This window comes from Vidua macroura, chromosome 7 (assembly GCF_024509145.1).
Source record: "Vidua macroura isolate BioBank_ID:100142 chromosome 7, ASM2450914v1, whole genome shotgun sequence".
Lineage (NCBI taxonomy): Eukaryota > Metazoa > Chordata > Aves > Passeriformes > Viduidae > Vidua > Vidua macroura.
Genome location: NC_071577.1, coordinates 34326639 through 34354386, shown reverse-complemented (window position 1 = coordinate 34354386; position 27748 = coordinate 34326639). Strand labels below are relative to the sequence as shown.

Here is a 27748-nt window from a genome sequence, read left to right as displayed (position 1 = left end):
TAAAGATCTGGAGCTGTTACATGCCTTCCTCTATCATCACTGTGCTGTCTAAACAAGCTGGATAAAAACAGGTCAGGCACAAGATGGCAAACTCCGACGTGTGAAAGGTTCTGTGAGAAGGGGTTTTATTTCTGAAGTACCATTTGGGCATTTCTGAGGATAGGCACAACATGACAAACCTGAACAAAGAGTGTTCTAAGGACATTCAGTTTTTTACCTTTCTGCAAAATTATGTCTCAATTTTAAATCCAGTCAAGTGCTGCAGTCCCAAGAACCATGGATAGCTTTGTAATGCTGAGGGAAAGGAACAGTGTGGTCCATGGTTACTTGCTGTCCTGCATTAGTGAGCAGTGACAGCGATTTTCCATGACACAATAAAGGATGACTGATGGAAAAATAGTTTCACCCTTGGACATGGAGGCAACTGAAGAATACGAGAATCTGCCCAGTCATTTATCTAGTCAAAAGCATTACATCCCGTATTTTGGAGACAAAGACAGGTAAATCCTGACAAGACCAAAACAGCTGGGGAAGAGGCAAGAAAAGACTTTGGAGAACAGCTGTGAAGCAGAAAGAGAAGCTCAAGGTTTGTGCTAGTACGGAAGGAAGATACTTGCAGGAAGAGAGATGTCAAGTTGCTAAGTAAAATAATTATCTAATTGCCTCAAAGGACAAGGATATCTTCTTAATTAGCATAAAACAAAATCAGAATTATACTCAACACAACATTTGCCTTGCCTTTATCATACAGTAGATGGGTACAACCCTGCACTTATGCCATGAGACTTTTTTGGGTTTTAAAACAGAAGTCTTCCTAATAATAAACGTAAGGGACTATCTTGCAGGATAAATCCAGGATCTTTAATTTGTTGTCAGTATTTCCTGCAGCTTTGTCCTTACAGTGGATGACACTGCCTGTCTCACCACCCAGAAACAGAGGCAACACAGAGCCTGTATTCCAGCTAATTCTGAATTCATTGGTTGTCACCTGGCCTGGGTAAGATGAACAGGTGGGAGACAACAGTGACTGGTGAACCAAAACCCACCATAGTGCTGATGTGTACGTGACTTCTGTGAAAGTACTTTTCATAACAGTGTCTCTTGTCTCTAGTGCCATTTAAATGATACTTGAACCTCACTGCAAATATGCCAGTTCAGAAATGTTTTCTGTATCATTATCTCTACTTTTGCACTGCTTAAAGAAATTAGAGTGCTGGCCATGTACAATAATTAGGTATTTTCCTCATTCACATTGTATCTCCAACAGCAGACATAGCAGCCAATCAGTTATTAATGCACAACCTCCAAATAATCTGGAGTTTACAACCACAGTTACATTTCAAAATATAACCATCAGTTTCTGAACTGTGCTGTTCCAGAAACGTGTCTGAATTCAATGGCCCATGATGGAATGTGTTGCATGAACGTATCTGATTGTTCAGAATCCATTCATAAGAGCTTACAGCAATGGAAGGAAGGTGTAGCTAAGATCAAAGTTGATGACAGAACATGGTTAGATGATCTACTGAATAAATTGAGCATTAAATTAATCACTGAGCATTCCACTGATGGAATGTCAAATTCAGACAGAGGAAGAATCACAGTTTGTTTCTTCCTTGGCTTAAAGAAGTCAAAGTGATGAAGTGATAACTGTACTGAGGAATGTGACTGTAGTTTGTCAGTAGGTACCAAACTTATTCTGCCACCAGGGAGGAGAGCCAAATCCAGCCCCCATGCAACCCCCATAACCAACCCATCCTCTGAAGCACTCAGACAGTAAACAGAAGTACACAACAAATTCCAGTAAGTTTCTGATAATCTTTTCTAACATTTCTCAGCAGATTCTTTGCTCTTTTTCCCACTACCACAATAACATTTAACCTGCACTTAATGACAAGTACTATGTCCACTGAAATTCCATCCATTAGATAAAAACTTGCTGTTACTGTTAAAAAAACAAGGGTTTTTTTACTATAGACAACCCCAAATTTTTGTTTTGTATTTTAGCATAAAACATGCTTTAAATGGGAAATCCTCAAATATGAGACATATATTTGCACTGGCAGCCTCCACAGTACAAGTGTCATTAACTTCTGCTGATTTCAGTTGTTGCAAGGGGCTTGCTTACAGTAGCCATGTTCCATTTGGTAACTTTCTGTCTTCCTGCCACTCTGGAAATCTGCATCCTCAGCCTCAGTTTTTAATTAAACTGCTCATGTAATAGCAGTTCTGATTGTGATGGAGACTCCAGGACACCACACTAAATGCACTGACAGCAGAGCTGTTTCTATCCAACAGCCTTCACCATGCAGTGTCCAGTCCATTTTGTGGATGTGAGATAATCATTTCAGCCACCAGCTCTTGCCCCTGAATGAGGACCCAGCCAAGCAATGAACCCCCTGCCAGCCCACAGCCTCTGGCAGCACTGACAGGTTCATTCCTCTGCACTCTGATGAGACAGCAGCAGTTCTTTGCAGGAAGGCCTATTTCTTATTTGCCACTTGAGTCTCACAGAAATTTCCACACTAAAATTCATTAAATGAGAAAACATGAATGAGATGTTTACAAATTATTGAACTGTATGAAAATAACTAAACCATAGATTAATTTTTAAGGCTCAGTACTAGAATATTCCATTAATTAAAGAAAATACCAGCTCAGCTATAATATCTCCCAGCTTTTCAGAAGCAGTTATTTCTCATGTTACAGGAGAAATATTTCATTTCAAGGATTTATTTTTTCCATAAAATTATCTATTTACACTGATGCCAGCCTTAATAAAGCCAGCAGATATTAAAGTGTAAAACTATTGTTATTGCAGTGGTCTACAAGATTTATCTGGAAGCAATTTAACACAGCAGATAAAGCTTACTTCACTCAGTGGAATATTGAATTGTTAGTCTTGAACAAAACTATTCCCCAAAGAACCTTTTACTCAAATCTCAATAACAAGAATCTAATAAGCTACTGTCCTGTTTTTGCAATCCACAAGAGATCCCTCAGATCCCAATCAGGATTTCTATAAAAATTTTGTTTAGTATTAACCCACAGACACAAAATTCCTATAGACAACTATAGCTTTTGCCAAACACAAGATTCTATTTTTCCTTTTACAAATCTGGCCTGTTTTGTAGGTTGTGTCAGAAATTTTCAGTTGCTTTCCTGAACTCCTCCCCTCATGTGAGCTGCTTACAGTCCTCAGTGACCAGGTGGGCAGCCTCAGCCAGGAGTGAACTCTCTTGTCCCATACCTAAATCTCAGATTAGATTAAATGTGCTGCCACAAATTCCTAACCCTTCCTTATCAGTGTGTTCTCCATTGACACAAGGTATTTTCACACTATTTGCTTTGCCTCCTTCTCACTTGAAATGTGATGCCATGACTTCCTTACGGGTACTTCACTTCTCCCACCTCCAAAAGCCATCCATTTATATGGCTCAGCTTTTCGGTGTGTGCACCAGGAACTGCCTCAGCTTTCCTACCTAAAAGTCATCTACCAAAGCTGTCAAGCAGTGAAGATCAGAGAAGAGAAGGTGCAGGGAGTATCTGCTGCCCACCAAGGCAGGATGATGCTCCCCAGCTCATTCTGCAGGTGGCTGGGGCAGCACTCAGACCTGCTGGCCTCAGGAGCTCTGGGGATTTGGATTGCCTACAGCTCATTACTTCAGCCTTATGCTGAACAGCTCTGCTGGAAAATCTACACCTCAGCCACCTGTAAAGTGCAACAGCTCAAAAGCCCTGAGCTGGCCACCCCTGCCCAGGGCAGACACACAACACTCAGCACACACAGCCCAGCTCCAAACTCTGTCAGGACTCAGCAGCAGCAAGAGCCAACCTGAGTTTGTTCCGTGATCTGCTACAATGAAAGACTTACACATATGCACTCAGGGAAACACAAACACAGGCAAATTGTCTGGTTCCCAGCAAAACTGCTCGTCTACTTCACAGAATTAAAAATGACTGAGTCATATTTACATGAGTATAAACAGAGAAGTGGAGCAAAGGAGGAGAGAGGAAGCAATAATCATATTTGCTTCCCTAAAACCAACCAAGTTTTTCTCACTGTACTAAAGAAACATGTAGGAGGATCAAGAGAATGGGAAACAACAAGACACAGACTTATTTAACATGATATACTAGTGAAAAATAAAGTGAAAAGCTTCTTACCGGCATACTGTTTTTGTTATCAGAACAATTTTCATCCTTTTCCACTTGAATCTCTTCCTGACTTCCTGATTTTTTTAGGTTTTCAACTGGGTCTGTATCTTTAAATTCAGCTTCTGAACCCTTCATTGCATCAGTTTCATCTTTTACAGTAAGAATATCAGACATCCTCATTAGAAAATGTTATTTTAAAATTCTACAAGAAATATGGAACCTTTAGGACAAAGAAAAAGTGAATTATTGAGTAATTTAAAATTAATTAAAAAGCAACCCATACCTAAACAGCTGCCCAAAATAAACATGATTTTGCTGCAAAAGGATTCCCCCTCTGCTATGACACTTTTTTCTGTTTTGTATTAGAAGGAGTGATTTCTTTTTAACCACTTTTATCAGTGGTGTGTAACAGCAGACACCTACACAAACAAGAATTGAGAGCTACACTCTTGGATAATGCTCACAGATTTTCTCTTCCACATTTTAAAAATAAACACCTGAACATTAAGATACTCCAAATCAAACTAGGCTCCAACAGAAACAAGGCAAGATTTTCTCAAAGGAAAAGAAAATTACATACAGATTTATCTTAAAAGGGTTGGAAGTAAATAGATGAATTGTAACACCCCAAGTGCGCAAACATTCATAAATTTCATGAACTTTTACAGTTTCCTTGTTGACAGGTAATAACTGGACAAGTTCTGAATGCATGAATTTAGTCTTAATAAATTAAGCATTCTCTCAAAAACAACAACGAAGAAAGAAACAAACAATTTGGTAATTAGGATAATAACCACAGCAATTACAGTAATAATCAACAATTACAATTTATAATGATAATTTAAAACACTATGTAAATATAATAATTAAACCCCAAATTTTCCATAGGAAATAAGAAATACAACTCCTTGTCATTACTCAGCTACTGCAAGATGTAAAACCAAGGATTTTCCATTTCTTACAAGAAACAAAGAGTAAGATCTGAATGCCTAAACTCCTTCATAAGAAGCAAGTAACAATCTAGTAATGTTATGGAAAAGCTTAGTGTTTGATTTAGTACCTGATATGTTCTAGAGTTTGGGGATTGTGGTCTCCCACAAAAACAAAATAGAATAATCCGAAGATCCTTTTCACAGTTGTCAGCCAAGATGTCAGTTGTGATGAACCAGCTGGAATCTGGCAGGAGTCCCATGTCCTTATCTCCAGTGTAGAGTCCTGGACAGAACTGTTTGGTCTTGAATCAGCAAGAACATCCCTTTTGAATGCCTGAAAAATCAACAAAGGAAATGCACTATATTTATATTTGCTATGGAAGGGGAGATGGACCATGATGACACCTAAAAACTTAAATAGTCATTTTAAGAAAAAAAAGCAAAAATAAAGAAGAAATCAGCATTTATCATATCCATCCTGCTCGCTCTATCTAGCAGCAGTAACAGTTTCATTGGACATCCAAGACATTTCTGCATTACAGAGTTAACAAGTAGTCATAATAAACATTTGTTGGCATTCCTGAAACTCTGTTTCTATAAACAAGCAGGTATCTTCCCAAAGAGTCTGAAATATGCAGCCCAGCAGGTGTGGAGGAGTAACAGGCCATGAAAGCTCACAAATGGCTGTCAGCAGAACAGTTTCTCTCTTTGTTGCAGTTAATCATCTGAGCACAGCCCATAGGCCCTATTTTGGGCAACTGGAATCACAGAAGATGGCTTCACTTTATTCAAGAAAATAACTGCCCTGGAATGAAGATTTACACATTTTTGCAAAACTGATGATTTTCCATCTTTCCTCTTTTTCAGAGTTGAGAAATAAGTAACAGCACCAGGCCCAAGGAAGCATTTGGAGGCCAGGCCAGAGCTCTAAGGGCAGAGCCAGTGGAGCCCTTAGAACACCTGGTGGTGCCCAGCTTCCCCCCACCACCCAAGGGCCTCCTGCTCCCTCGCAGGGAGATTAAAGCCTGGCTACCACTGCTCCAGAGCTGAAAAAACACTGTTTGGTGAGAGATGAGGTACTACAGACAAGTGGAGTACTGAAATTTGCTACAAAGCATGGAAAAGAAAGATAAAAATGGGCTATGGTTCAGGCTCATAGGTAAGAGATCCTATTTACTGAATCTAATGGAGGGGAAAGGATTACAGATGAAAGAACAAACTGGAAATAAAAAGATACAAAAATGCAACAAAGGATATCTAGGATTATTGGTTGTTGAGGTGTTTTTTCCAGACAATCCAAATGCTGATATAAAATTTATTAAGAAGCTCAGAATCTTTACAGTAAACAAAACTTGAACAGAGATGCTGTTTCACTTTGTTGAGTGACATGTGATTTGTACAGTATTTAGATAAATGTTAAAAAACATTACAGGCTGAAGACAGAAAAACAAAACCCAAAACATTTATGTCCAGTTGCAAATATAATATTGCAAAGTAAGAGTAATTTAATTACTACTCCCTACACAAATCACAAAATAGTAATGATAATCAACATCTTCCAAGTTTTTTTTTTTTTTTAAATTCTATCAAATACACTAAGAGGTCCTGTCCATTTGCAACACCATTTTAAAAACACATAACAGCATACACAGTTACCAAAACACAGTCTGCAAATATCCTTGCTTGCCTAGGTCAATCCAGGAAACTGATGCACAAGAAAAGTCTTTATATTTCCTATGACAAACTAAATGCAAATTAGTTTATAACTTGTTCTGAACAGATTTTTCCCTGCAGAGAGATTTAAAGCCTGCAGATTTGGTGCTATGTATCCTACAGTCAAAAAGACAGAACTGAGGAAAAGCTGTGGAGTTCCAATTCACACACAAAAAAAATAAAAATCTCAACTTTGGGTTCATAGAATGGAGCTATTTTGAGTCAACTGGAATCACCATAGGTGCATCTGTGAGTAAATGCCAAACCCTGTGCTTCACACTAGCAGCAAAGCACACAGAATAGAAAGATGAATCTTTGTTTATTTGATTATTTTTTAATAATACCAGTCACAGATGCATTGAGATTGGTAATGCAACCTTGTGTTTGTGATCCACAACTGTGAGTTTAAGTACTTGGATAAGATTCCATCCCTGAAGTTTCCTCTAATTCAGCAAATTTTCATAGCTGAGATAATCTGGTTCTAAACTTCCACAGACTGGATTAAAAAAAGATTTAAGGAATTTTATGTGCTGCAGACCAAGTGGGGGAGCAAACCACAGCCCATCCTTTTGAATCCCACCTCTTTCACCTCCCCATACAGTTGGATGTTAATTTCTTGTGTCCCATGTAGGACAGGTAAAAGGAGGAAAAAAGCAAGGAGGCAGTCCTTAGGAGCTGCTCTGTTCTTTGGGGAGAAAATAGGATCTGGTAAGCAAACTGATTAATTGAAACAAAATCCCAGCACTGGCTTTACACTGGATTGCAGTACAGACAAACATAGTATTTGTAGATTTTAATATGAGGGACACAAATGAGGTTCTGCCCTAAAATTATCTAAACAGTTGAAAGGACTGAATATTAGGGGCAAAGCATTACCTGGGTTTGCAATTAAAAGCTCAAACAGCTCCCAACATGTCTCATGAAAGAAAACCTACCAATTCTAGCATCTTTTATAGGTGACAAAAATAGACACCTACTTTAGTAGACAGGAAATAAAAAGGCTTGTATGTAAGAGTGGAAGATAAATGTCATACCTGTGTGCTTCACCCTCAGGACTGCTGTCCCCTTCTAAATACTCAGTACTGAAATGTACATTCTTCTTTGTCATAGTAACAACATTATACCCCAATATTCATCCTAAAATCTGGTAATCCTCTTTCCAAAAAGTGGTCAGCACTTTGTCTATGCAGCTACTCTTTCCTTTCAGAGGGAAGTGTAATTATCAGCTGTGAGATGTCCAGTACTGCACAGACATGAGCTTTGCAGTCAGCAGATCAGAAAATCAGTCAGTGCTGAGCTCTTAACTGCTTTCTTTTGCACAGCCTAGAGGTTAAGTCATAAAAAACCTCAATAGATCAAGCAAAGTCATTCCTGAGTTTTATGACAGCAGCCTCCTGGATCTTGATACGAGAAACCACTGGGTCCCTCATTTCGGGTTCTGACCTGAAAATTACCATATGTAAACCCACTTAACTGACTTGTAATGAGCAGAGATATTTCTGGGAATAGGATCTACTTCACTTAATCCAATTTCTCTAAGAAGCATCAAGAGTTCCAACTACTTGTTGGCAGTGCAGATGGAGATAGGAAGCTTTGCACTGCCCATGACAGAAGAAATCCATTATTTTTCTTCTAAAAAGATGGTAAAAGAAGATGATTATCTTCTTTAATTATTGATATCATTGTTGTCAAAAGACCCCAGGAATGACTGTCGAAATAACTTGTATCAATCAAACTCGGGCAGAAAATTGGATTAGAAAGGTGGGGGTGAAAAAAAAATCTATGTTCAACATGCAAAGTGGACACACTTTGGAAAGGTAATGTGAAAAAGGAACGTGGAAAGGTAAAGTGAACATTTATTTCTTAAACAAGCTTCTGTTGACTGATAAATCAACAGAATTCCTGCAACCAACAAACACTGGCCTCTTCCCACAACTTCCCCAGAAGCTTTGTACAGCAACTCCCTCCTTCAAGTGGAAGAACTGATGGATGAATCCTCCAAACTCTGTGGGAAAAGTTTTGCTTTACCCCTGACATAACAGTAGTATAAACCTTTCTTGGATGTGGAAGTGCTTAATTTTTTTTTTTTTTTTTTGAGAAAAGTCAGGACCTGTCCTAGGAAAATGGATCTTTGAAGATTCATATCAGAGACTGCATAACAAGAGATTTTTCCAGCTGTTTTTCACCTCAATTATATACACAAATCTATTTTAACATCATTCCTTCAGGGTTCCACCTCCACCTTTCCACCAGCTCTGGTGTTTGCTGAACTTTTCCACGGTGTGATTCCCTGAGAAGTGACCCATGAAGCTCTTTGGCTAGGGCAGGTTCTGTTGGGCTAACGAGCTATGGGTGTGCACAGGACATGTATGGGAGCCCTGGGCAGCAGGAACAAAGCCTCAGGAAGAACAGCAGCAGCTGCACAGCTCTTTCTGCAGGGGTGACTTTCAGCTGTGCCCCAGTAGTTCCAGTAAGGGCATTTCAACAGCACCAGCCCAACTCAAAGCAACAAGAAGGTGCAGATTAATGTCATTATCTAGTAACTGAGAGCCTGGAGATGAATCCTGAGACAAAAGGTGGGCAACCTGACAAACATCTATATTTGGAACAAATTAGTTCCTCCTGGGAAACTTCTGTTTAGGCAGAGATGGGAAAAGGACTGGAGAAAAGTGACCAAGGTGATGAAGGAGAGGAAAGGAGAAAAAAACAAAAGCAACCCCACACAACCTTGAAAATCCTGACTTGGAGAGCAAGGGAGGATTCCAGAGGGAGCAACAATTCTCCTGCCCACAAACAGACCAAGCTGTGCTCATGGATGAGCCAAGAGCCATATACTAGGGTCTGCAATTTTGCTCTCCCTAGTAACTAGTGCCTCAGTGGCCCAGGCTGTTTAAATATACTACACAGCACCTGTAAAAATGTAGCAGCTGATACTAAGACTGCCATTAATTTAACAGAAAATTCAAAGCAGCTTTGTACAATTATCAGAAATACGAACTGGAATTATGCAGAGGCAGCTGTTCCCTGTTTCATGCTTTCTGCATGTCATGGCTAAAGTTTGAGAACTATTAAATAACCAACTAGGGAGCAAAGAGTTCTGGCCTGGCTACTGAACTCTGATATTGTGCAGGTCTGATCTTAATTAAAACAATTATTAGAAACAAATAAATGAGAAATTGGTCCACTTTTGAAGCATGAATCTAAAAGATTTCCTAGTATTTTTTACTGGAAAATGCTATACAAGTGAATTCATGCTGCAATAATTTCAACACACTTAAATCAAAGATTTATGCTTTTCTTGATGATGCTATTTACACAGATTTTGAAGTTCTACATTCATCAGTTAACAACTAAATGTTATTTACTCCATTAGTATTAGAAGATACTTCTTATTTGATTCAATTTACCAAGGTACTTAGTAATTAGATTTTCAAAGAAAGAGTATGATAAATGCATCTCACTGTCTGTACATGTTATGTCCTACTACCAAGTGTAGACATCATAAAAAAATTAACTGGATGGAAATAGAACCAAATGCACCAGAAGCCATTTGCAGACTTTCTCGACAAAGTTTCCTCCAATCTGGAACCCAATAAAAGGCTGGCTCAGGTCTTGCTCCAGTTCATCTTGCTGCAATTTTCCAAAAGTGATCTGCCCTCCTATTTCCTGTCCTGCCCCTCTGTCAGAGGTGCTGCTCCAGCAGCAGCAGAGCACAGGTTTACACTCCCTCCCCGAGCTCACAGGGACTGAGAGCTGGGCAGGGACAGGGGCAGGGCTGGGCACCCCTGGGACCAAGGCACCACCATCCCACCTCCCCTCACTAGCACAGCCTGGAGAAAGGAAGGAAAGGCAGAGACAACCTTAAAGCACCAGAGCACACCTGTCAAACACCCACTCCAGACATACACACACCTCAGTACACAGGGTGTCATCTGGACAACAATAATGCTGAACTTTAGAAACAAAACCTGAAACTTGCCCCCAGTCTTCTTAAATACCTTCTTTTCTTTACTGTGACATTTTGAATGCTACAACCTCTTTTCCAGAGCAATATAGTGCCCTTCTTTTTCACACTCAGGGCCTCAGATAGGACACTACCACTGCTCATAAGACAGTTGACAGGCTTTTAAAGAGGACACCTTTCACAGGAATAGGCATGTGAGAAGCCAAGGTGTATTATTAGCAACTATCCCTCCCCCTCCTTTTATATTTTAAATTCTGAGCAATGCTCTAGGGCTCTTTAATCCTGCCTCACCTTCTCCTGTGAGTTCACTCCTGAATGCAATAGAAACACTGAGCTGACAGTGACAAAGAACAAGATAATTCCTTCAGGAATGTAGTTGCATAAATGAGAATAAGATATTTAATGACAAGCAAGACTAGAGCAGCCTTTTATTCTACATATTGAAAGGAAACTGCAGTATCCAAATACTGTGGAAATCAGGAGTTTGTTGACATTTGTTATCCATAAACTCAAAAAATAAAACTTGAAATGTACCCTGAAAAAACTCTGCCACTACCCAGTGCTTCTTCAGAGTGCTCTGGTCCTCAGGAGGCTCAGTTGCTCCATTCTGCACAAAGCACTGTCATTCTCTCCTCTTAGTTCCCTTCTTGTACTTCACCTTTGATACAGGTACATCAAAGGAAGTAAACACCTTTGGTTCCCTCCTGGAAAATGAAACAGTTCTCTGGATGTAGCTCCTGCTCCACTGGAACATGACAAAGGGGTTCTTATAAGGAGCATCTAGCTCAGTATTAAATCTGGCAGACTACAGCATTGTTCTTTTCACCATTTAGAGAAGGAAGAGTTTGGGCATACTAGGATACTACTGAAGGAAAAAGAAATCCCACTACAATCCTTGTTTTGACTAGAGGAGCTACCCAACATGAAGAACAATGGAAGTCCAAGTTGCAGGGTTTCTGATGAAATGACAGTTCTAGCACTGAACAATCTGTGGTGGATGGAAACCAGCCTAGCTAACATTCACATACTGCTATTATAAAACACAGCTTTGTGGCTAGGCCACCCTCATTAAGGTAACAAAAATAATCTGAAATTGTTTATATACTATTTAAATTTGTTGCTCTATTAGGATCTAGTCTCACTTTTTTTTTTTTTTTGCAGCTTTAGAAAGAAAAAAAAAATAAATTTCCCAGACAGACTTCAAAACAGTTCACTGAACACTCTTTTCTATATAATTGTCTCCTGGCAAGCATCTGCACAGGGTAACATACCTTGGCAGACAAAAGCCATTTCAGCTTGAACACTATTAGAGCATTAACCTTTCCAAAATGCCATACCTCAAAGAGAGCAGAGCATTAGGTTAGTGGAAAATCCATCTGTTGAATGGCTAAGCCTCTCGTCCTCCAAAGAACACGCCTGTCCAAAGGCATGAGGAAAGAACTATTTAGAAATGCTTATGAAATACAGCATGACATATCTTTAGTTTTTGCTAGCATAGTTCTGTTGGCTTGGGAGGGGAAAAATGAATGCCCTTCTCACATGACATTGCTGTACCAGCAAAAGCTCTGTAGAAACAACTGTGCTGACGAAGACTTTGTTGGCTTAGCTTTCATCATTCAGAGAAACCCAACTGACAGCACAAAAACTCCTCCCGGCTCTTGAGCTGTCTCTAGAGCTGATGTTCAGAAAATTCTGTGTCCATGTGGCCATACCAGCACCCTCCCACAACTTCCAGCCATTTTTAACTTTGAGCAATCCCTAAACCTGCCCTCGCTATCCTCACCTTGTTCATATTGCACGGTCACCCATCACCCTTTATCAGTTCCTTTTGACAATTTGCACTTTTTTTTTTTGCACAAATATTTCATTCACTTTTAACTATACCTTTAGAAAGCTCCCAACAATTCCAGGAAATGCACACATAGCACACAAGTCTGCATCACCATATAATCTGTTTAATATTTATCTGTATGTATCTATTTAAAATACCTCTAAGTCATAAAGTCAGTCGGATCACATGCCCAAACCCAAACTATCTACCTGTCTTCAACTATCAAATAGCAACAGCTGTCTTAAAAAAAATCCTTAAAAACTGAAGAAGAGTCATCTGTTATTACATCATCCTCTGAAGCCTCATTTCTAATGTCAAGGCCTTTAAATGGAATAAGAAGAGTAACAATATGCTTTTTTTGTGTCAATTGGAAATCATTAGTTTGGGAAAAAATCCTTGGTTTTCTCTTTATGAGGCTGTTGATGCTTGCTAAAGGTCAGAGGTTTTATAGCACAATTAAGTACAAGTATAGCCTGAGCTGTTTACAGTTGCTTTAAAAGACTTTTAAATAAAAAACCTGGAAACTTGTTTTATATAACCCACTTATAAACTAACCAAAGGTATCTTCAAGAATCTTTTAAGTTCATCATTGGTTAATTTTGGTATGTTACAAACTGTCCAGAAGTAAGAGAACATAAATATTTTAAGTTCAGATGATGTAAAGAAATCATCTTGCTACTCAAAACACTCCACAGAAAACACGTAAGATCAAACAAAGTCATGCCATCTACAAGTCCCCAGATGATGCAGTAGCAAACTAAAACCTCAAAATAGTCAAAGATTGATTTTTTTCCCCAGTTATTTTAAGTAAATTAACTGAAGCATTGCCTGTGACTATTTCTAGTGGAGATCCTCCAAATAGCAGCTCTCTTAAGACATAAATCTCCATTTCATTTAGAAAACAGCCATCCACAACTGCATACAGCAGCTAATAATTTTCTGTAAATAAATCAGGTTTTATTCTTAGAATATCTAAGCTAACCATCATATTTCCACCAGTAACATGAAAAAATGTCTCTAAAACTGACAAATTTCAATAGTGGATGGTAGGAACAGACTCCTGGAGTTACCAGGCCAGGTTAAAGATTCTGCTTAGGACTCTAAGATATTGCAGATTATGCAAAGGACTTAGTTTTCAAAGAAGTTAAGAAGCAAAAGCTCCAACTCTAATAGGCCCTTTCTTTCCATCTTATAACAAAATTCACTAATTTGGTAAACTACTGTGCCATCTCTGCATAAAATGAAGACAAAAATTATCAAAGCAAACCAGAGGAACATGACAGAACTTTCCCTGGGGCACTATCAATGCTCACACCAATGTCCTTTTAGCACAGCTTCACAAATACCACACCACATCACCATACACACAAACATCATCTGGCTGCTTCAAAATCTGGTGATTACAAACATTAGGTAAAAACAAATCAGAATTTCAAAACTGTCTACCCTACAAACTTTAATCCTCTAGCAGTGTATTTTTGCTTCATTTGTAAGAAAACCACAGCGGTCTGATGCCAGCAGTTCTGATAGTGCAGGAATTTGATAAAAATTAAATGATTGATCTTCATGGAATCAAATGTCATCAATTTAACAGCCATCCAAAATTACTTGTTATCTCAACAAAAAGACATTTGGTCCACAACACAAGACAGTCATCAACTGTGTAGAAAAAAAAAAAAAAACATAAAACATTTTCACATAGCCTACTGTAAATACTGTTGCTGTTCAGGTTTGGAGTCTATTTTTCAGTTCAGAACTTATCTTTACACAAAAAAAAGCTTACTTGTAGTTCCTCATTGGATAACAATAACACTTCAAAAAAACACACACACAAAAAAAAAAAAAAAAGAAAAAAAAAAAAAAAAGAAAAAAAAAAAGAAAAGGCATCTCCCCCATTTCTGCCACCTTGGGAAATTCTTTTACCAGAGATATTTTTAATGGTTTTCCAACCACAGCACAAATAGAACACCCAGTAAATAAAAATTAGCAAGAATGCCATTATTAAATAAGATGTAAGAAAAAGTCTTTTTCAAGTCAATGTTTAAAGAAGGAAGAGATTTAGGGATGCTAATGATCTCTGCTAACTGATCAGGCCTAGAATGCCTTTTGTGGAAAAAGGGAAACCAAAGGCAAACTGCAATTTGCCTTTGACATTTTATTCTTCTCCTCTCGGGCAGCGTTTCGATGCCCTGTTCCAGGGCTCACATACCTGCATGCTCTCGGCATTTTGCGCCATCATTCAGCCCCCGGGGTGTGCTCTCCATCCCCCCGGGCGTGTTCTCCATCCCCCCGGCCGGGGCTCAGCGTGTGCCCGTGGAGCGGCCGCTCCGCGCTGCGGCGGCGCTGCCCGAAGCCGCGGAGACAATGGGAAGCCACAGCTGGGAGCCGCGCTGGCACTGTCACTGTCACCCAGCACCGCCACCCAGGGAGCTCCTCCTCGGCAATTCACAACCTCCCGAAGCTCTCCGGCTGCTAGAAAATGGCTGGACACATTTTAATCACTTTCTCCATTAACAGTCAGACTACTCTAAAATTAAAGTTTACACCACACTGCGAGAATTTTGATGTGACAAAGAAGCAGGGCAAAAACGTTCGTACTGTAAAGATATTAATTTCCTCTCTAGACAGTTTTATTTCTTCACTTTGGCATTGTGAACACAACACAAAAAGTCATCAGTAAGTTAGTCCTTAGTGCCAGCAGATAAACACACTTGTCACTGGCAGAATGAATGCTATGATAATTTTCTGGACTGGCACATACCCACTATCAGAACCCAAATATGGAAGAAAAACGTTGTCTAAAACAGAGGGGTAAAAAAAAGCCAGTTATATGATAATTATCATACTTCCAAAAGCAGTGCCCAGACCAGCAGTCTGCAGTTTTGTTGCTTGTGAGGAACCTCTATCCCTACCCAGCTGCAGCATCACCCCCTGCTCAGCAGCACTGCTGCACACTGATAATCATAATCCCCTCTCTGGACTCTCCAGAGACCTCTCCGAGGGATCCTGCACACCAAGTTAGGCTGGAAGAAGAATGGGGCAGTATTTTTAATCTGCAGGCTCCAGAGAAGGGAACTACAGAACTACAATCTTGGGAGGCTGCAATTCCTGACAAACAGGAAATCAGTATCCTATCTATTTAAGTGACAAGATTAAAAAACACACACATATATATAGACAGACTCATTTCTACAATGTAACAAACATAGGAAATAAAAAATCTAAATCAACCGTGGAAAGATTTAGACTTGTCGCAGACTGCAGAAGTCTCAGTACTAAAATAGATTTTTATAAATAAACAAAAATATAAATATATATAATATATAAAAACATCATTTGATATTGAGTCTGCTGAAGTTTGCAACAGATTTTAATCTTTCTACACTTGCTATTCCCCTCTTCTGCCACCTCTGTGCTCCATCTTTAAAGCCTCCACTCTTTCTGCCCACACATGGCAGTGTCACACACTCCACACATCTTGGCTGTCGTCCTTGAGCAGCAACATCATGTTGGGGGGGGGGGAGAAAGACAATCTTTTTGATTTAGCTGAAGACAGCAGTTGTTGGATTCCCTGCTTTTCTCTTGTGCACTGAGTTCAGTGTAACTGCTGGCTATGCCCCTCCTCTACACACCAGTTTCCTGCCCACCTCAGCACACATCCCCACCATCCCTGAGATCCCATCCCAAACTGGAGGAAAATACACACAAAGGGCATAATAGCAAGGAGGCCCCTGCTATTTTTGCAGAGGTTCCAGCTGGTCTGCAATGGGAGCATTATTTCTCATGAAAAAGGCTTCCTCAGCAGGATGCTAGACAAGAAAATTACTTTTATTTTCCTAATTGTATAATGAATTCCAAATAGGTGATCACCTATGTGCACAAGCCATTTACTGTAGGGCCCATACTCTGAATGCTGCCAAAAAGAATAGTTTTCAGTTTCTGAACACATTATACAGATTACATTAATGTCAGAATAATCTTTTAAGCAGTCTCCTCACACTGCACTAGGAAAATGTGTCTGCTGTGCATGTCTGGCTAGTGTTATAATCAGATTTGGTATTCACATACACCATGGCAGAGCACCTAGGAGAGTTTTTATAATCAGGAAGATCAGTAACAAGATGTAGCTAGCCTCAAACAGGAAATAAAGTAGTACTCAATGGAGAAAGAACTGAGCAATGTCCTATTGTTATACTCTGCACTGCCCCTAGGAATATTTTTCTTAATTTTTCTAAACCTCACACACCCACACATTATGAAGAGTTGGGGCTTCTGTAACTCCTATCCTGGAGACTCATCCTAAAGGAGAGGATAGACTGGTCTGGGTTTACTTTCTCATAAGCAAAACATTTTATCCTCTACACACATGTATTGGTCTGCTCTAAGTGATGGATTAGAAATTGGAATAGCATTCATGACCTGAAATGTTCCTGTAACAGAAATGTACTGTATAAATGCCCACCTGATGTTGTGTGTTCAGCTCATTGGCTGCCTTTATACAAAGATTGTGCCATGTGCAAATGAACATAGGCATAACATGCTAATATATGTGAAACAGGAAAATAATTTGAATGAAATATCAAAAATAATGCTGTAATTTCCTCCTTAAATTAGTCAAGATACATAATTAATATGCTTAAGAGCAGTAAAAACTTACAGCCTTCTTTATAGGAAAGAGGAGTTGGAGCACTCAGAGCTAATTTACAATTGCAACGCTGACTTGACTAAGTTAACTCAAAACTTGTAAATTGTATCTCCATTATCAAACACACACAACTACATTTACTGAAATACCATCTAACAGAATAGGCATCGTAAGCTCAAAAACAGATGAGCAAATAAAAAGTTTAAATTCAATTTAAATTTCAAAGCCATACCACAGATCAAATATACAAGTCAGGTATTCAAGAGATAAAAGAAAAACAGTCTAGAAAGCAATCAGATGCTTGCCAAAGGAGGAAGAATTCTAGACCTTGAAGAAAAGTGAATATATGCAACAAAACCTCTTCAAAACCATTTTCCTGACAAAACAATACCCTCTGTCATAGTTGTACTTAAAATCGCAGTAAGTGATGAAAATGAATCTTTATTTTTTAATCTCATAACAAACTTACACAACTGAGTAAGAGGCAAAAGTGCACCATCAAGTGTCTGACTCAGAGTAGAAAAGACTGGACTGTCCTGAATGAAGTTTTCTTTAAAACTTGAAAAGGAGTACTGACACAGAGACAGAAATCCCAATTAATTAAAAGGCTCTGCTACATAGGATACACTCGGGAAAACGTTCCTGGCTCTGCAATATCCAAGCACTTGAGGCACAAGGGCCCCATTACCCCAAAACAAATCCCAGTAAGAGTTACAGGACTGAAAAGGCATGACACAAACTCCTGGAGAAGGACACACACACTGAAATGTTCTAACAACAGCCTTTGCATTTAGAAGAAAGAAAAAGATATGAGAAAGAAAATTAATTTTTTTAAGATTTTTAAAGAACAAGATAAAAGAAGCAAGCCCCTGGACCAACCAGAAGATATTTAAGAAAATGTCTGAGACACAAAAAGCTTGAAAAATACTAGAATGGGATATTTCAACTACTTATCCCAATTCCAAAATGAAATTTATCTATAAATCTAAAGGAAATAGAGCAGCTTTTCTCACTGTGTGAGAAAGGGAGACATTTACAGAGTTTGTCCCATCCATATGGGCTTAACAGAAGCATCATGTGATGCCATATTCTGACTACTCCAAGTTCCATCCACTTGACTGATTTGTCTCTTCTGAACTGCTAGTAACTCTTGAACATTTGATTGAACAGAAATATATTTACGCCTACCCTTAGAGAAATTGTCCAAGTCCAGATTGGTCATGAAGGTCTATTCTGTATTTAGTTCATATCATCTCCCTATAAAAAGCTCTCACTTCCAAGAAAGCAGAAACAAGCACTGCAATTTCATTCCTTTGCACCATAAACACAGTTTAGGCAGCATAGTGATGAAGCTGAAATAAACATCTTTCTCTGGTGGTTTAATTTTTCTTCTAAGACATAAAATATACCCTCACTCTTATGAGTATAAATGAATATCTGTTTAAATACCAGTCACCATTTAGCCATGGTTACTACATGATGACAAGGTCTTATCCAAGTCTAAATACAGGAGACTTTAAGCTAAAGCCTGAAATAGAAACAATCCCCAAACACTAACTGTGCACAGCTAGTCTTAAAGACTAGATGAAATGACTTGTCAAATACCTTCTGGACAATGGATACCAAATGACCAAGTGTCTGTCTGGTGGGTCTATTTGTAGGACTGATTGCTGGGCAAAGATTAACTTGCTGTTAATTAAAAATTCTAGAGGAACAGTACAAAAGCAAGCTGAAAAAATATTTTGAGGCTTCACAGAATTCAATATTAAAGATCTCTCTATAAGTACTCATTATAGCAACCTATTGAAAAATATCAATGTATCTCTGAGTGTAAGTAAACTTTTGGTGTTAGCTGGAGTAAAAAGTTCTAAGTAATTAAATAGGAGTAACATTCACATGACCAGACTTTGAAAAGGAAAAAACCACCAACTAAACCTGGCATCTCTCCAAGTTCACAAAAAAATGTGGGAGGGATGTTTTTGGGACCAGTTAAAAAAGCTAAAAGATATATTCTGTCCAATTCCTCACCTCTTGAACAAGGCAACTCTAATCTCCTGCTTACTCAAGGAGTGAGAATGACTTAGGAAAAAGCAAATTCTAGTAGAAGATGATCCTACAGTACTGAGGTAGCCATAGATTCCATTAACTATGGTCCTTAAAGTAAAGCTTAGTGAAGCAAAAAACAACCCCCAAGCCACCAAATATCTTATTTCCCTCTAGAAAGCACATTAGAACACATTTCAAAAACCTGTATTTCTGATTTTCTGTGTGCTAGATAATTGTGTTACACTAGAAAGGGAAAAGCAACATTACCAGTAGAAGCTCTGGCCTATCTCCATAATTTGAAATAAGAACCACTGAGATTATTTTCAACCACAGACTGATTTTTGACATCTACAGAAGACATTGCTGCTTAATAAATGAAAACCAAAGTATTGCTTCTGCAGTTAAAACAAACAACTGAGTAATGGCTCATGCTAAACCAAGGAGTGAATATATTCCAAAGCAAGACTGAAGATCACTTACTTGATTTTGTCAGATATTTTATCACTGTAATTTCTGTCCTTCCACCTCCACTTGTTCCTACTAAGTATTTTCATTCACTCTTACATCTAAAAACTGGGTGTATAACCCTTTCAAGAGCCTTCCCATTTTCACCACATTCTTACTTTCTTGTGAACAAAAAGAAAAGAAAATTAAGTGATTGTAAGTTTAGTCTCAAGATGAAAAATTCATGCATACCTAATGAACACACCATGCCTAGTTTTGAATTAATATCTTGATATTAACTTTCTCCTGAGAGGCAGTTTAAATTCAGACTGTTCTAGACCTTCTGTTTTATACAGTCTCATCTAAATGCCAGGCATTAGATAAGCAGAAAATTAAGCTACTCAGAGGCTGGAGTTTAAGGTCATCCTCACTGTCTGAAAGCAAAAGCTGCAGTATCCTCTCACCCACAAGGTTCATTATGCTTTGGTTTTTTAATGAAAAAGCAACTGTTTGAACACAAAATAATATCCCTGAAGAACTTCCTCTGAGCTTCCCCATAAGTGACCCCATAAGTGGACTGACACCATGGGCCAGACAATTGTAGGTCCCACATGCTGAACAGGAATTCTTTAAAACCACAGATCTGCCTTAGAACCAACAGTCAGAACAAACTTGTGTTGTTTCACTGGATCTATTTTTCCTGGTTTTCTCCCAGTATTTTTTCCTCCCCACAAGAAAATCTGTCACACTTAGCAGGGGATGGGAATGTCGAGGGGATGTGAAATCAATTCCTTTTTTGCTACAGACACTATCAAGCAACCAAAAAAAGCAAAGGGTTTGTCTATTCCAGCAAAAAATGACCAGTAGTTTTTGTGAACACGAAAATTAGGCTAGAGAACCGTAAGGACCTGTTTATACTAAACCAGGGTTATTTTCTGCAAAGGGACAGCAGAAATACAAGTTCCCAAATAATAAAGTCCACCCCCAGAATAACAAAAACCAAAACAATAAGACTTCACACGTGTTTACTAAATTCCATGTTTGGGTAGCACAACTTGTGTTATCATCCCAAAAATTCCAAACAATTAGAGCATGGGAACAGGGCTTCAGTGCCAGGTGCCTAAAAGCAAGACAAGCGGAGAGGAGACTTCAGCTGAAATCACAATGAGCAATTCAGTTGTAATCCCACATTTCAATTCCAATCCTTAAGTACCTCAGAGGCAAAAGACTAAAGAACTCTGGTTTAAACCAAGGGAGATGCGAGAGCCTCAACAAATCTGTATTTTTCAAATGAAGTTGTCAATTTGCCAGAAGTTTTCATTCCCCTCTGGAATTCTGAATCTGAAAACCAACAGGTCAAGTAAGACAAGAGATAAGGCAGATTTTCTCAGAGTAGGTTTGTCTTACCTTCCACCCACAGGAGGGAATGACAGTAACTGCAGGCTTGACTGCCAAGCAGGATCTGAGCACACAGAACAGAGGGGAGCTTTACCCGTGCTTCATTACAAGAGAGGGGATTTGGAAGGAACAGTATTTTTAATGTTGTTTATCAACTAATTTTTGTCTCTGGGAAAAATAAGATTCAGCTTATCAGTCTTCTTCCTCAATTTTGTTCTAAAAGTAAATCTTCTGAGATAAACAGGTTCAACCTAAAGCAGTGAGTGCTGCAGTTGAGACTTGTGTTAGCTGTGGCATTGGCACTTTCAAGGACTTTGTTAGCACCACCCTTACTCCTGCCCCAAACTTGGCTAATGTCAACTTCATAAGCAAAATCTTTTTAAATCCCAAAGTGCTTAAGGTTAAACAAGATCTGACTTTCAATGCAGAATTCAACAGGGGGTAGGAGAAAGGAGAGAGAAGAGACAGATGGGAGGAGAGAGAGGAGCTCCTAAGAACACTAGGAGTCAATATGTGATTTTTTTACTTTCTTGCATATCTCTACAGTCAAGCACCCCCACTCAGATGATATAATGGCATCATCAGACCCTAAAGGGACTTCAAACAAAATCAGCGTCATGTTTAATTATCTATGACTAGGTAGGGGAAAAAAAAAAAAGATAATAATTTTCAATTAATGTTACATAAAAGGAAACCATTATTTTTTAAACAGTTAGGGCTGGGGCCTGGAGTCATCACTTGAGATGCAGCATGCAATAATACAGATTGGATAGTGGGCTTTGCTAGATAAACAAAAGCTTTTTCATAGATGCAACACTAATTTTCAGAATGTTGCTAGGGCAACAGCAGACTGTAACAAGAATTTCTGAATAATGAGCAGGTGGCAATATACAAAGATCTTCGATTCCTGACTGAATTATTTATATGTAATCCAGAATACTGAGATTTTGAAAAGCAATAGCCTTATTCCAGAACCACAAACGGAAATACTACATACCTTGTCTAGAATATTTATTAAAGTTCTAGACATGCATTTTTTGTTTTAACATGCTATGTAAGGCAAGATCACTAGTCTCACACCTCTAGCATAAAGAAGCAAAATCACAGTTATTTTGCATAAACTACACAATGCAAAAAATTAGTTTTTCTAATCCAAGATTCTTCTTGTACAGACTCACTAATTCCAGAAGGACAGGAATAAATCTTGGCAACTATGAAGTAAGGACCAGACTAACAGAAGAGAACTGGTCATGCTTTATCCATCATGCCCATCCATAGCAGGAGTTTTGCCAGATATAAAATGTTACAAGAAGAAGTCTAATGGGTAGTCTAGAGTCTGTACACTTGAAAAGCAATGGCAGCAAGATTTGGCAAAATTTTTGTCAGTTTTGTCACCTTCAACTCAGCTAAGTCATTATATTACTAACCACTACTAACAAATTCCATCACCTGGCTTTCCAAGTTTCTGATTAGCTGGTCAGCAAAGGTTTGGGTACCTGTACAAGGCCAGCTGTAACATTACTCTTTTGCTGAATATGACAGAAAAGAAGTATTTTAACTTGCTCTAAGACTGAACTGTTTCTCCCTGCAAGTTCCCTGAGACACTGTAATATATGCAAAAATCACACACTTGGTCTACCTTTGGGCCTTTTTGTCACAGATCTCTGTTTTAAATATCAATAAAACAGTAAGATTTGTAGCTATTTTCAGTAAAGTTCCCAGTTTTCAGAGATCATTGTATTGAGATATAAATTCACATGCCACAAGACAACTGTATATGACTGTTCATAATAAACTACAGAGCTCTTTTACAAGTACCTGACATTATCAGAAAAACTTTCAAAACACAGTAGAAGATGGATAGTCTAGTTATTTTATATCATTTTGATAAATACTTTTAATTCTCCATGAAGCCCCTCATGAGAAAGACATTGAGGTATTGGCATGTGTTCAGAGAAGGAACAGAGCTGGGAAGGGTCTGGAGCACAAGTCCTAAGAGCAGTGGCTGAGGGAGCTGGGGGTGTTTAGACTGGAGGCTCAGGATAGGCCTTATCACCCTCTAACTCCCTAACAGAAAGCTGTGGTACAGTGAGGGTCAGTCTCTTCTCCCAAGTAACAAGCAACAGGATAAAAGGAAATGGCCTCAAGCTGCTGGGATGGACATTAGGAAAAATTTCTTCATGCAAAGTGTCAAGCATCGGAACAGGCTGACTGGGGAAGTGGTAGAGTCACCATCTCCGGAGGGATTTAAAAGCCATGCAGATGTGGCCCTTGAGGCCATGGTTTAGTGGTGTGCTTGGCAGTGCTGAGGGAAGGGTTGGACTCTATGATCTTAGAGGTCTTTTCCAACCTAAATGATTCCATGATTCTGTTATTTACTGTATGAGATTATTTCAGTTTATCTGATTTTCAAATCATGTACATGAAACTGAGGACAAGGCCTGGAACGAGTTAACATGTTAAATTGTGCTGTTATCATGTGTGACAGCTGTACAGACCTGAACACCCCACAGACACCTAGAATGAGGTTTTAAACTAAAAAATCAGTGAAACCAGTGAAATCTCACCATCTGACACCTAGTCAACTTTTACCAGCGAAGGCTTCCATGCCAGCAAAGCTTCCTGAATGAGGCTACAGCTAAAGCAATTCCAGCAGAATGTCCAGTGGAGACAGCTGAACTCACAGAAGATTAAAGTATTGGATTCTTACAGCTGGGCTTCCTGCATTGTTTATAAATGAGCTGCTGTCCTCTTCAGCAGCTTCATTCTAAACAGGTTTAACAACAGTGCTGAGCAGTTTCCTGCATTGCAGTTGAATCTGTAAATTCCTTTGTTCCACTTTCTGGTCAGAGAGGGGTAAGAACACAGTTGCCTCATGGAACAGCCGCTTAAGCATCATCTTAGATCTCAAAACTGAGGATCCTGGCAACAAGGCAAAGTAGAATAAAATGAGCATCTTGTTATTTCCTTATGAACACTTCTGAAATTACATCATCATCATCAGATCAGAAGCTTAATTGCCTGGACCCAGGCAAAAGGGAGACAGAGAACTGATTCCTCCTTTCCTCAGCTGAAAAAAACAGGCAGCATCACATTCTGCCACCATGCAACTCATGCCTTGCAAAGCTATTTCATCTTCTTAAGCAGCCAGCAGGGTGGTCAGTCAAGCAAGCAATGCATTTACATTGAGCACCAGTTTTTGTGAGGACACAGGCTCCTTTCTCATGGCACGATCACTGAAACAAGAAACTTACCTGAACCAAACTGTATCTCTCCTTAGAGGGGACGGGGGAAGGAAAACCTAACTTAATGAAGATTTGTTTTACATTATGATGGTTTTTTTTTTATTTTAAAAAGTGTAAACATAGGACTAATACTGCCACCACTAAGTTTATATTCTGAAGGATTTTTGTAACTCAGAATTTAGATGAGAAACTAATACAGTGCATTAGAACTTAATGAATTTCTTTGAGAAATTTTCTTGAAAGCTGGTTTTTGGACAAGTATAAAGGCATGAGGAAATTTAAAAATAAGCACCATTGTTTTCTTCAAAAATACTTCAAAGGTTACATGCCGAAGCAGGAGACAGGAGAACAAATACTCACCCTCAAAATGCAAATTCCAAATACGCTGTTCCCAAGCTGAACATAGGTACTAACACTCAATTCGGGGAGCAGAGGGGTTTTGAGAGCTTAAAAAAGCAGGAAAGAAAATCTTTCTGGAGATCAGATTTTTTACATTTGGAGGGTGTTCATTTACAACCTCTCTTATGCTTTGCCTAACATATTCTGGAAGTGTGAGCAGACCAGAAGGTCAGGGCTACAGCCATTCTCTGTGGGACCAAAGATGGGGTAAGGGAAGGGGAAGGTTTAAAGAGATAGCAATTTAAACACTGCTCTACTACTGAGCAAGTCAATCCCAAAGAATCTTATTCATGTAGTCAGAATATTTAAGCAAAGGATTATTAATAATTAATAGAATATCTATTAATAATTATTAGAATCCTGCATTTCTCTGACCAAAAGGCTTTGCTTTACAGGCAATTCAGGACAGGGACTTTGACATAGTCTTAGGCTACAACAATCCAGGGATTGCGGATAATCAGGCTGTCCTTGACATATCATTTCCTTCTAAAGATATACAACACACAGTTATGTTAGAATTTATTGACATGTTTTAATGTATATCATGTAGCATTTAACAGTGTTATGTGTGTCAAGAATCATCTGTAAAATACCTATGGAACTTGCTCTCCCTAAGGCACAAGGAAATGAGGCTGGGAAGGGAAGAAAGTCCTTTTAATATTAATAACCACAAATGTAGCTGGATGAATAAATGCAGAAGAAGGAAAAAAAAAACAAAACAAAACAACCAAACAAAACTCAGAAACAGACAAAACCAAAAATAAAATCCACTCCAAACAAAAGGTAAGCCTTGGAAGTCAGAAGCAAGTTCCACCCTGAGTCAGAACTTTCTAACAAAAGATTCATTTTCTATATAAACAGAAAAGAACAAGTACACAAAAAACCCTCTACAGCACATCTGAAACTGAATTTGAAAGAATACATTCAAAGGAAAAATAAGATTCAGGAAGTAAGTGCTGAAGACACCATACCCACTAACTACTGAAAATTAGAAGCCTCTCATCAAATCACAAGTCCCAAAGAAGAGATTTTTTTCAACAGTACAAAATATATGATGGTATCATTTGGTGTTGGAACAAAAAGCACAGAACTAAATATAAGGAAAAAATATCTGTATGCCAAACTTCTAAACAAATTTTAAAGGAAAGAATGAATTAAAGGCATCAAAGTCAATGGAAAATGAGTTGACAGAAGAACATTGTAGTAGAGATTGTGCCAAACAGCTCTATTTAATAAAGTAATAGCTCCTAGGAAAAATAAATGGAGGAGGCCTAATCTATTTAATTTACATGTAGTATTATAGAGGAAACTGATAAAGCAAAGATAATGAAGATTAAGAAAATTCAAATTTTAAAGATGTAACCAGCATTCAATTTATTCTCAGAAAAGCTACAGAAATGCTTCTGTAAAATAAAGCCCTGGTAAGGCCTTATATGGAAAATGGTATTTGCACTGATAAAAACTTGTATGGAAAACTTAATTTCATGTGGCTGCAGTAGATAACAGATAGGTAGAAGAGCTACTTAATCTAGAGGAAAACTTTACCACAAACCCATGTGTCTGTAAGTTTTCCACAGTCAGCAAGGCTACAGGCCAGTAGATATCAGAACCAGATTTTACAACTGCTGTTCAGCACGCAACAAGATAACTAGCAATTTAATTAACATTAAATAAAGTTTGACACAGTTATGAAAGCATTATTTCCTGTAAGAAGAAGGGACTGGACTAAATGACCCAGAGTCTCTCCTTTAGGCACATTCAAGCAGTGCACAATGGAATGAGTTGCATCCTTTCCACAAACATTCCATTATTTTACTGATAATTATTGCCATTAAATACCAATGTACCTGAGTTGTTGGGAAACAACTGATTTTTTTTTTTTTTTCATCAGACTTTACTTTCAAAAGCCTGTTAAGAAGCCTTCTTAGGATCAAGAATTTTTCCTTAAAATTGGAAGGAACTGGAAAAAGTCTACTTACTTGTACTTTATTTCTAAAGATTCCAAAGAATAATTTATAATCAATTTTATGTCCTCCCATGTTTTATATGGGAGTCTGTCTTATAACATCAAACACATGTGAGAATCCATCTTCCTTATAGAAGCTGTGCCTGCATCTTGCCTATATTTGTCAAACATATTTCACAAGTTTTAGAGTCACTGCCACTATTTTATTCAGGTAACTGCAGACATGAATAAAGTAAGGACACAGAAACCAACTCCTGATACTGCAAACAGCAGAGTCCCAAGGTTAATAAGTTATGAGCAGGATTAGAGCTGAGCCTGTTCACGTCATGCACCAGGACTTTCCTACTGTTCCTATCAAGAGCAGTCAGTTCATCATGCACACATCCCCAGGCTGGGCAGGTGTGACACAGACCTGCAGAATACTCTGCTGCCTTTCTGCAGCATGCAGACACAAAATATTTAGATGGACAACAAAGAACTCCAGCAGATCCCTGTGATCTCAGTCAAGCCACACGCTTTAGAATCATCACCACTGATCTAAACCATGCCTGAATTCACACATTGTCTGACCAGAGCTGAAAAACCTTCTCAAGGTCTATTTATTCCTTATTCTAAGGAATATTACAATTTTAAAACTTCACACTGCTATGGACCAAGGAAGACCGACACAAACCCAGTTTTTAACATTGTCTAATATTTCAACAGAAAGGGCCAGATAAAAAGCTGATTGTGTTCTGAGTTGAGACAGCTTCCACTACTATTTTGATATGCAGGTCTTAATAAGAACTACTGCTCTTTGTGCTTTTCAAATCAAACTTTGCAGTGTCAGGAAATACAAGATTATGTAGCAACTAATGGCATGTCATCATGGTCAATGATGAACAGCCAACTGTTGGAATATCATACATTGCATTAACTGAGTTAGCCCAGTAACACCGTTTATTCTTTTTATATTACTGCTTTAAGAATTTAGTCTAACGGTACCATTTGAAGCTCAGAAGTCTTCC

At 38.5% G+C, this 27748-nt stretch overlaps 1 protein-coding gene across 8 annotated transcripts in view; it reads right to left on the bottom strand.

The window, feature by feature from the left end:
- R3HDM1 (R3H domain containing 1) overlaps positions 1–27748 on the bottom strand; it is a 77926-nt gene that overhangs the window by 44398 nt on the left and 5780 nt on the right. For all 8 annotated transcript variants that reach the window (XM_053982242.1, XM_053982241.1, XM_053982243.1 and 5 more), the window contains 2 exons: positions 5219–5424; positions 4168–4378 (listed from right to left, as the gene is read on the bottom strand). In XM_053982242.1, the coding sequence (XP_053838217.1) occupies positions 4168–4338 (171 nt within the window). In that variant the 5' untranslated portion in view covers positions 4339–4378; positions 5219–5424. The remainder of the gene's footprint in view (positions 1–4167; positions 4379–5218; positions 5425–27748) is intronic.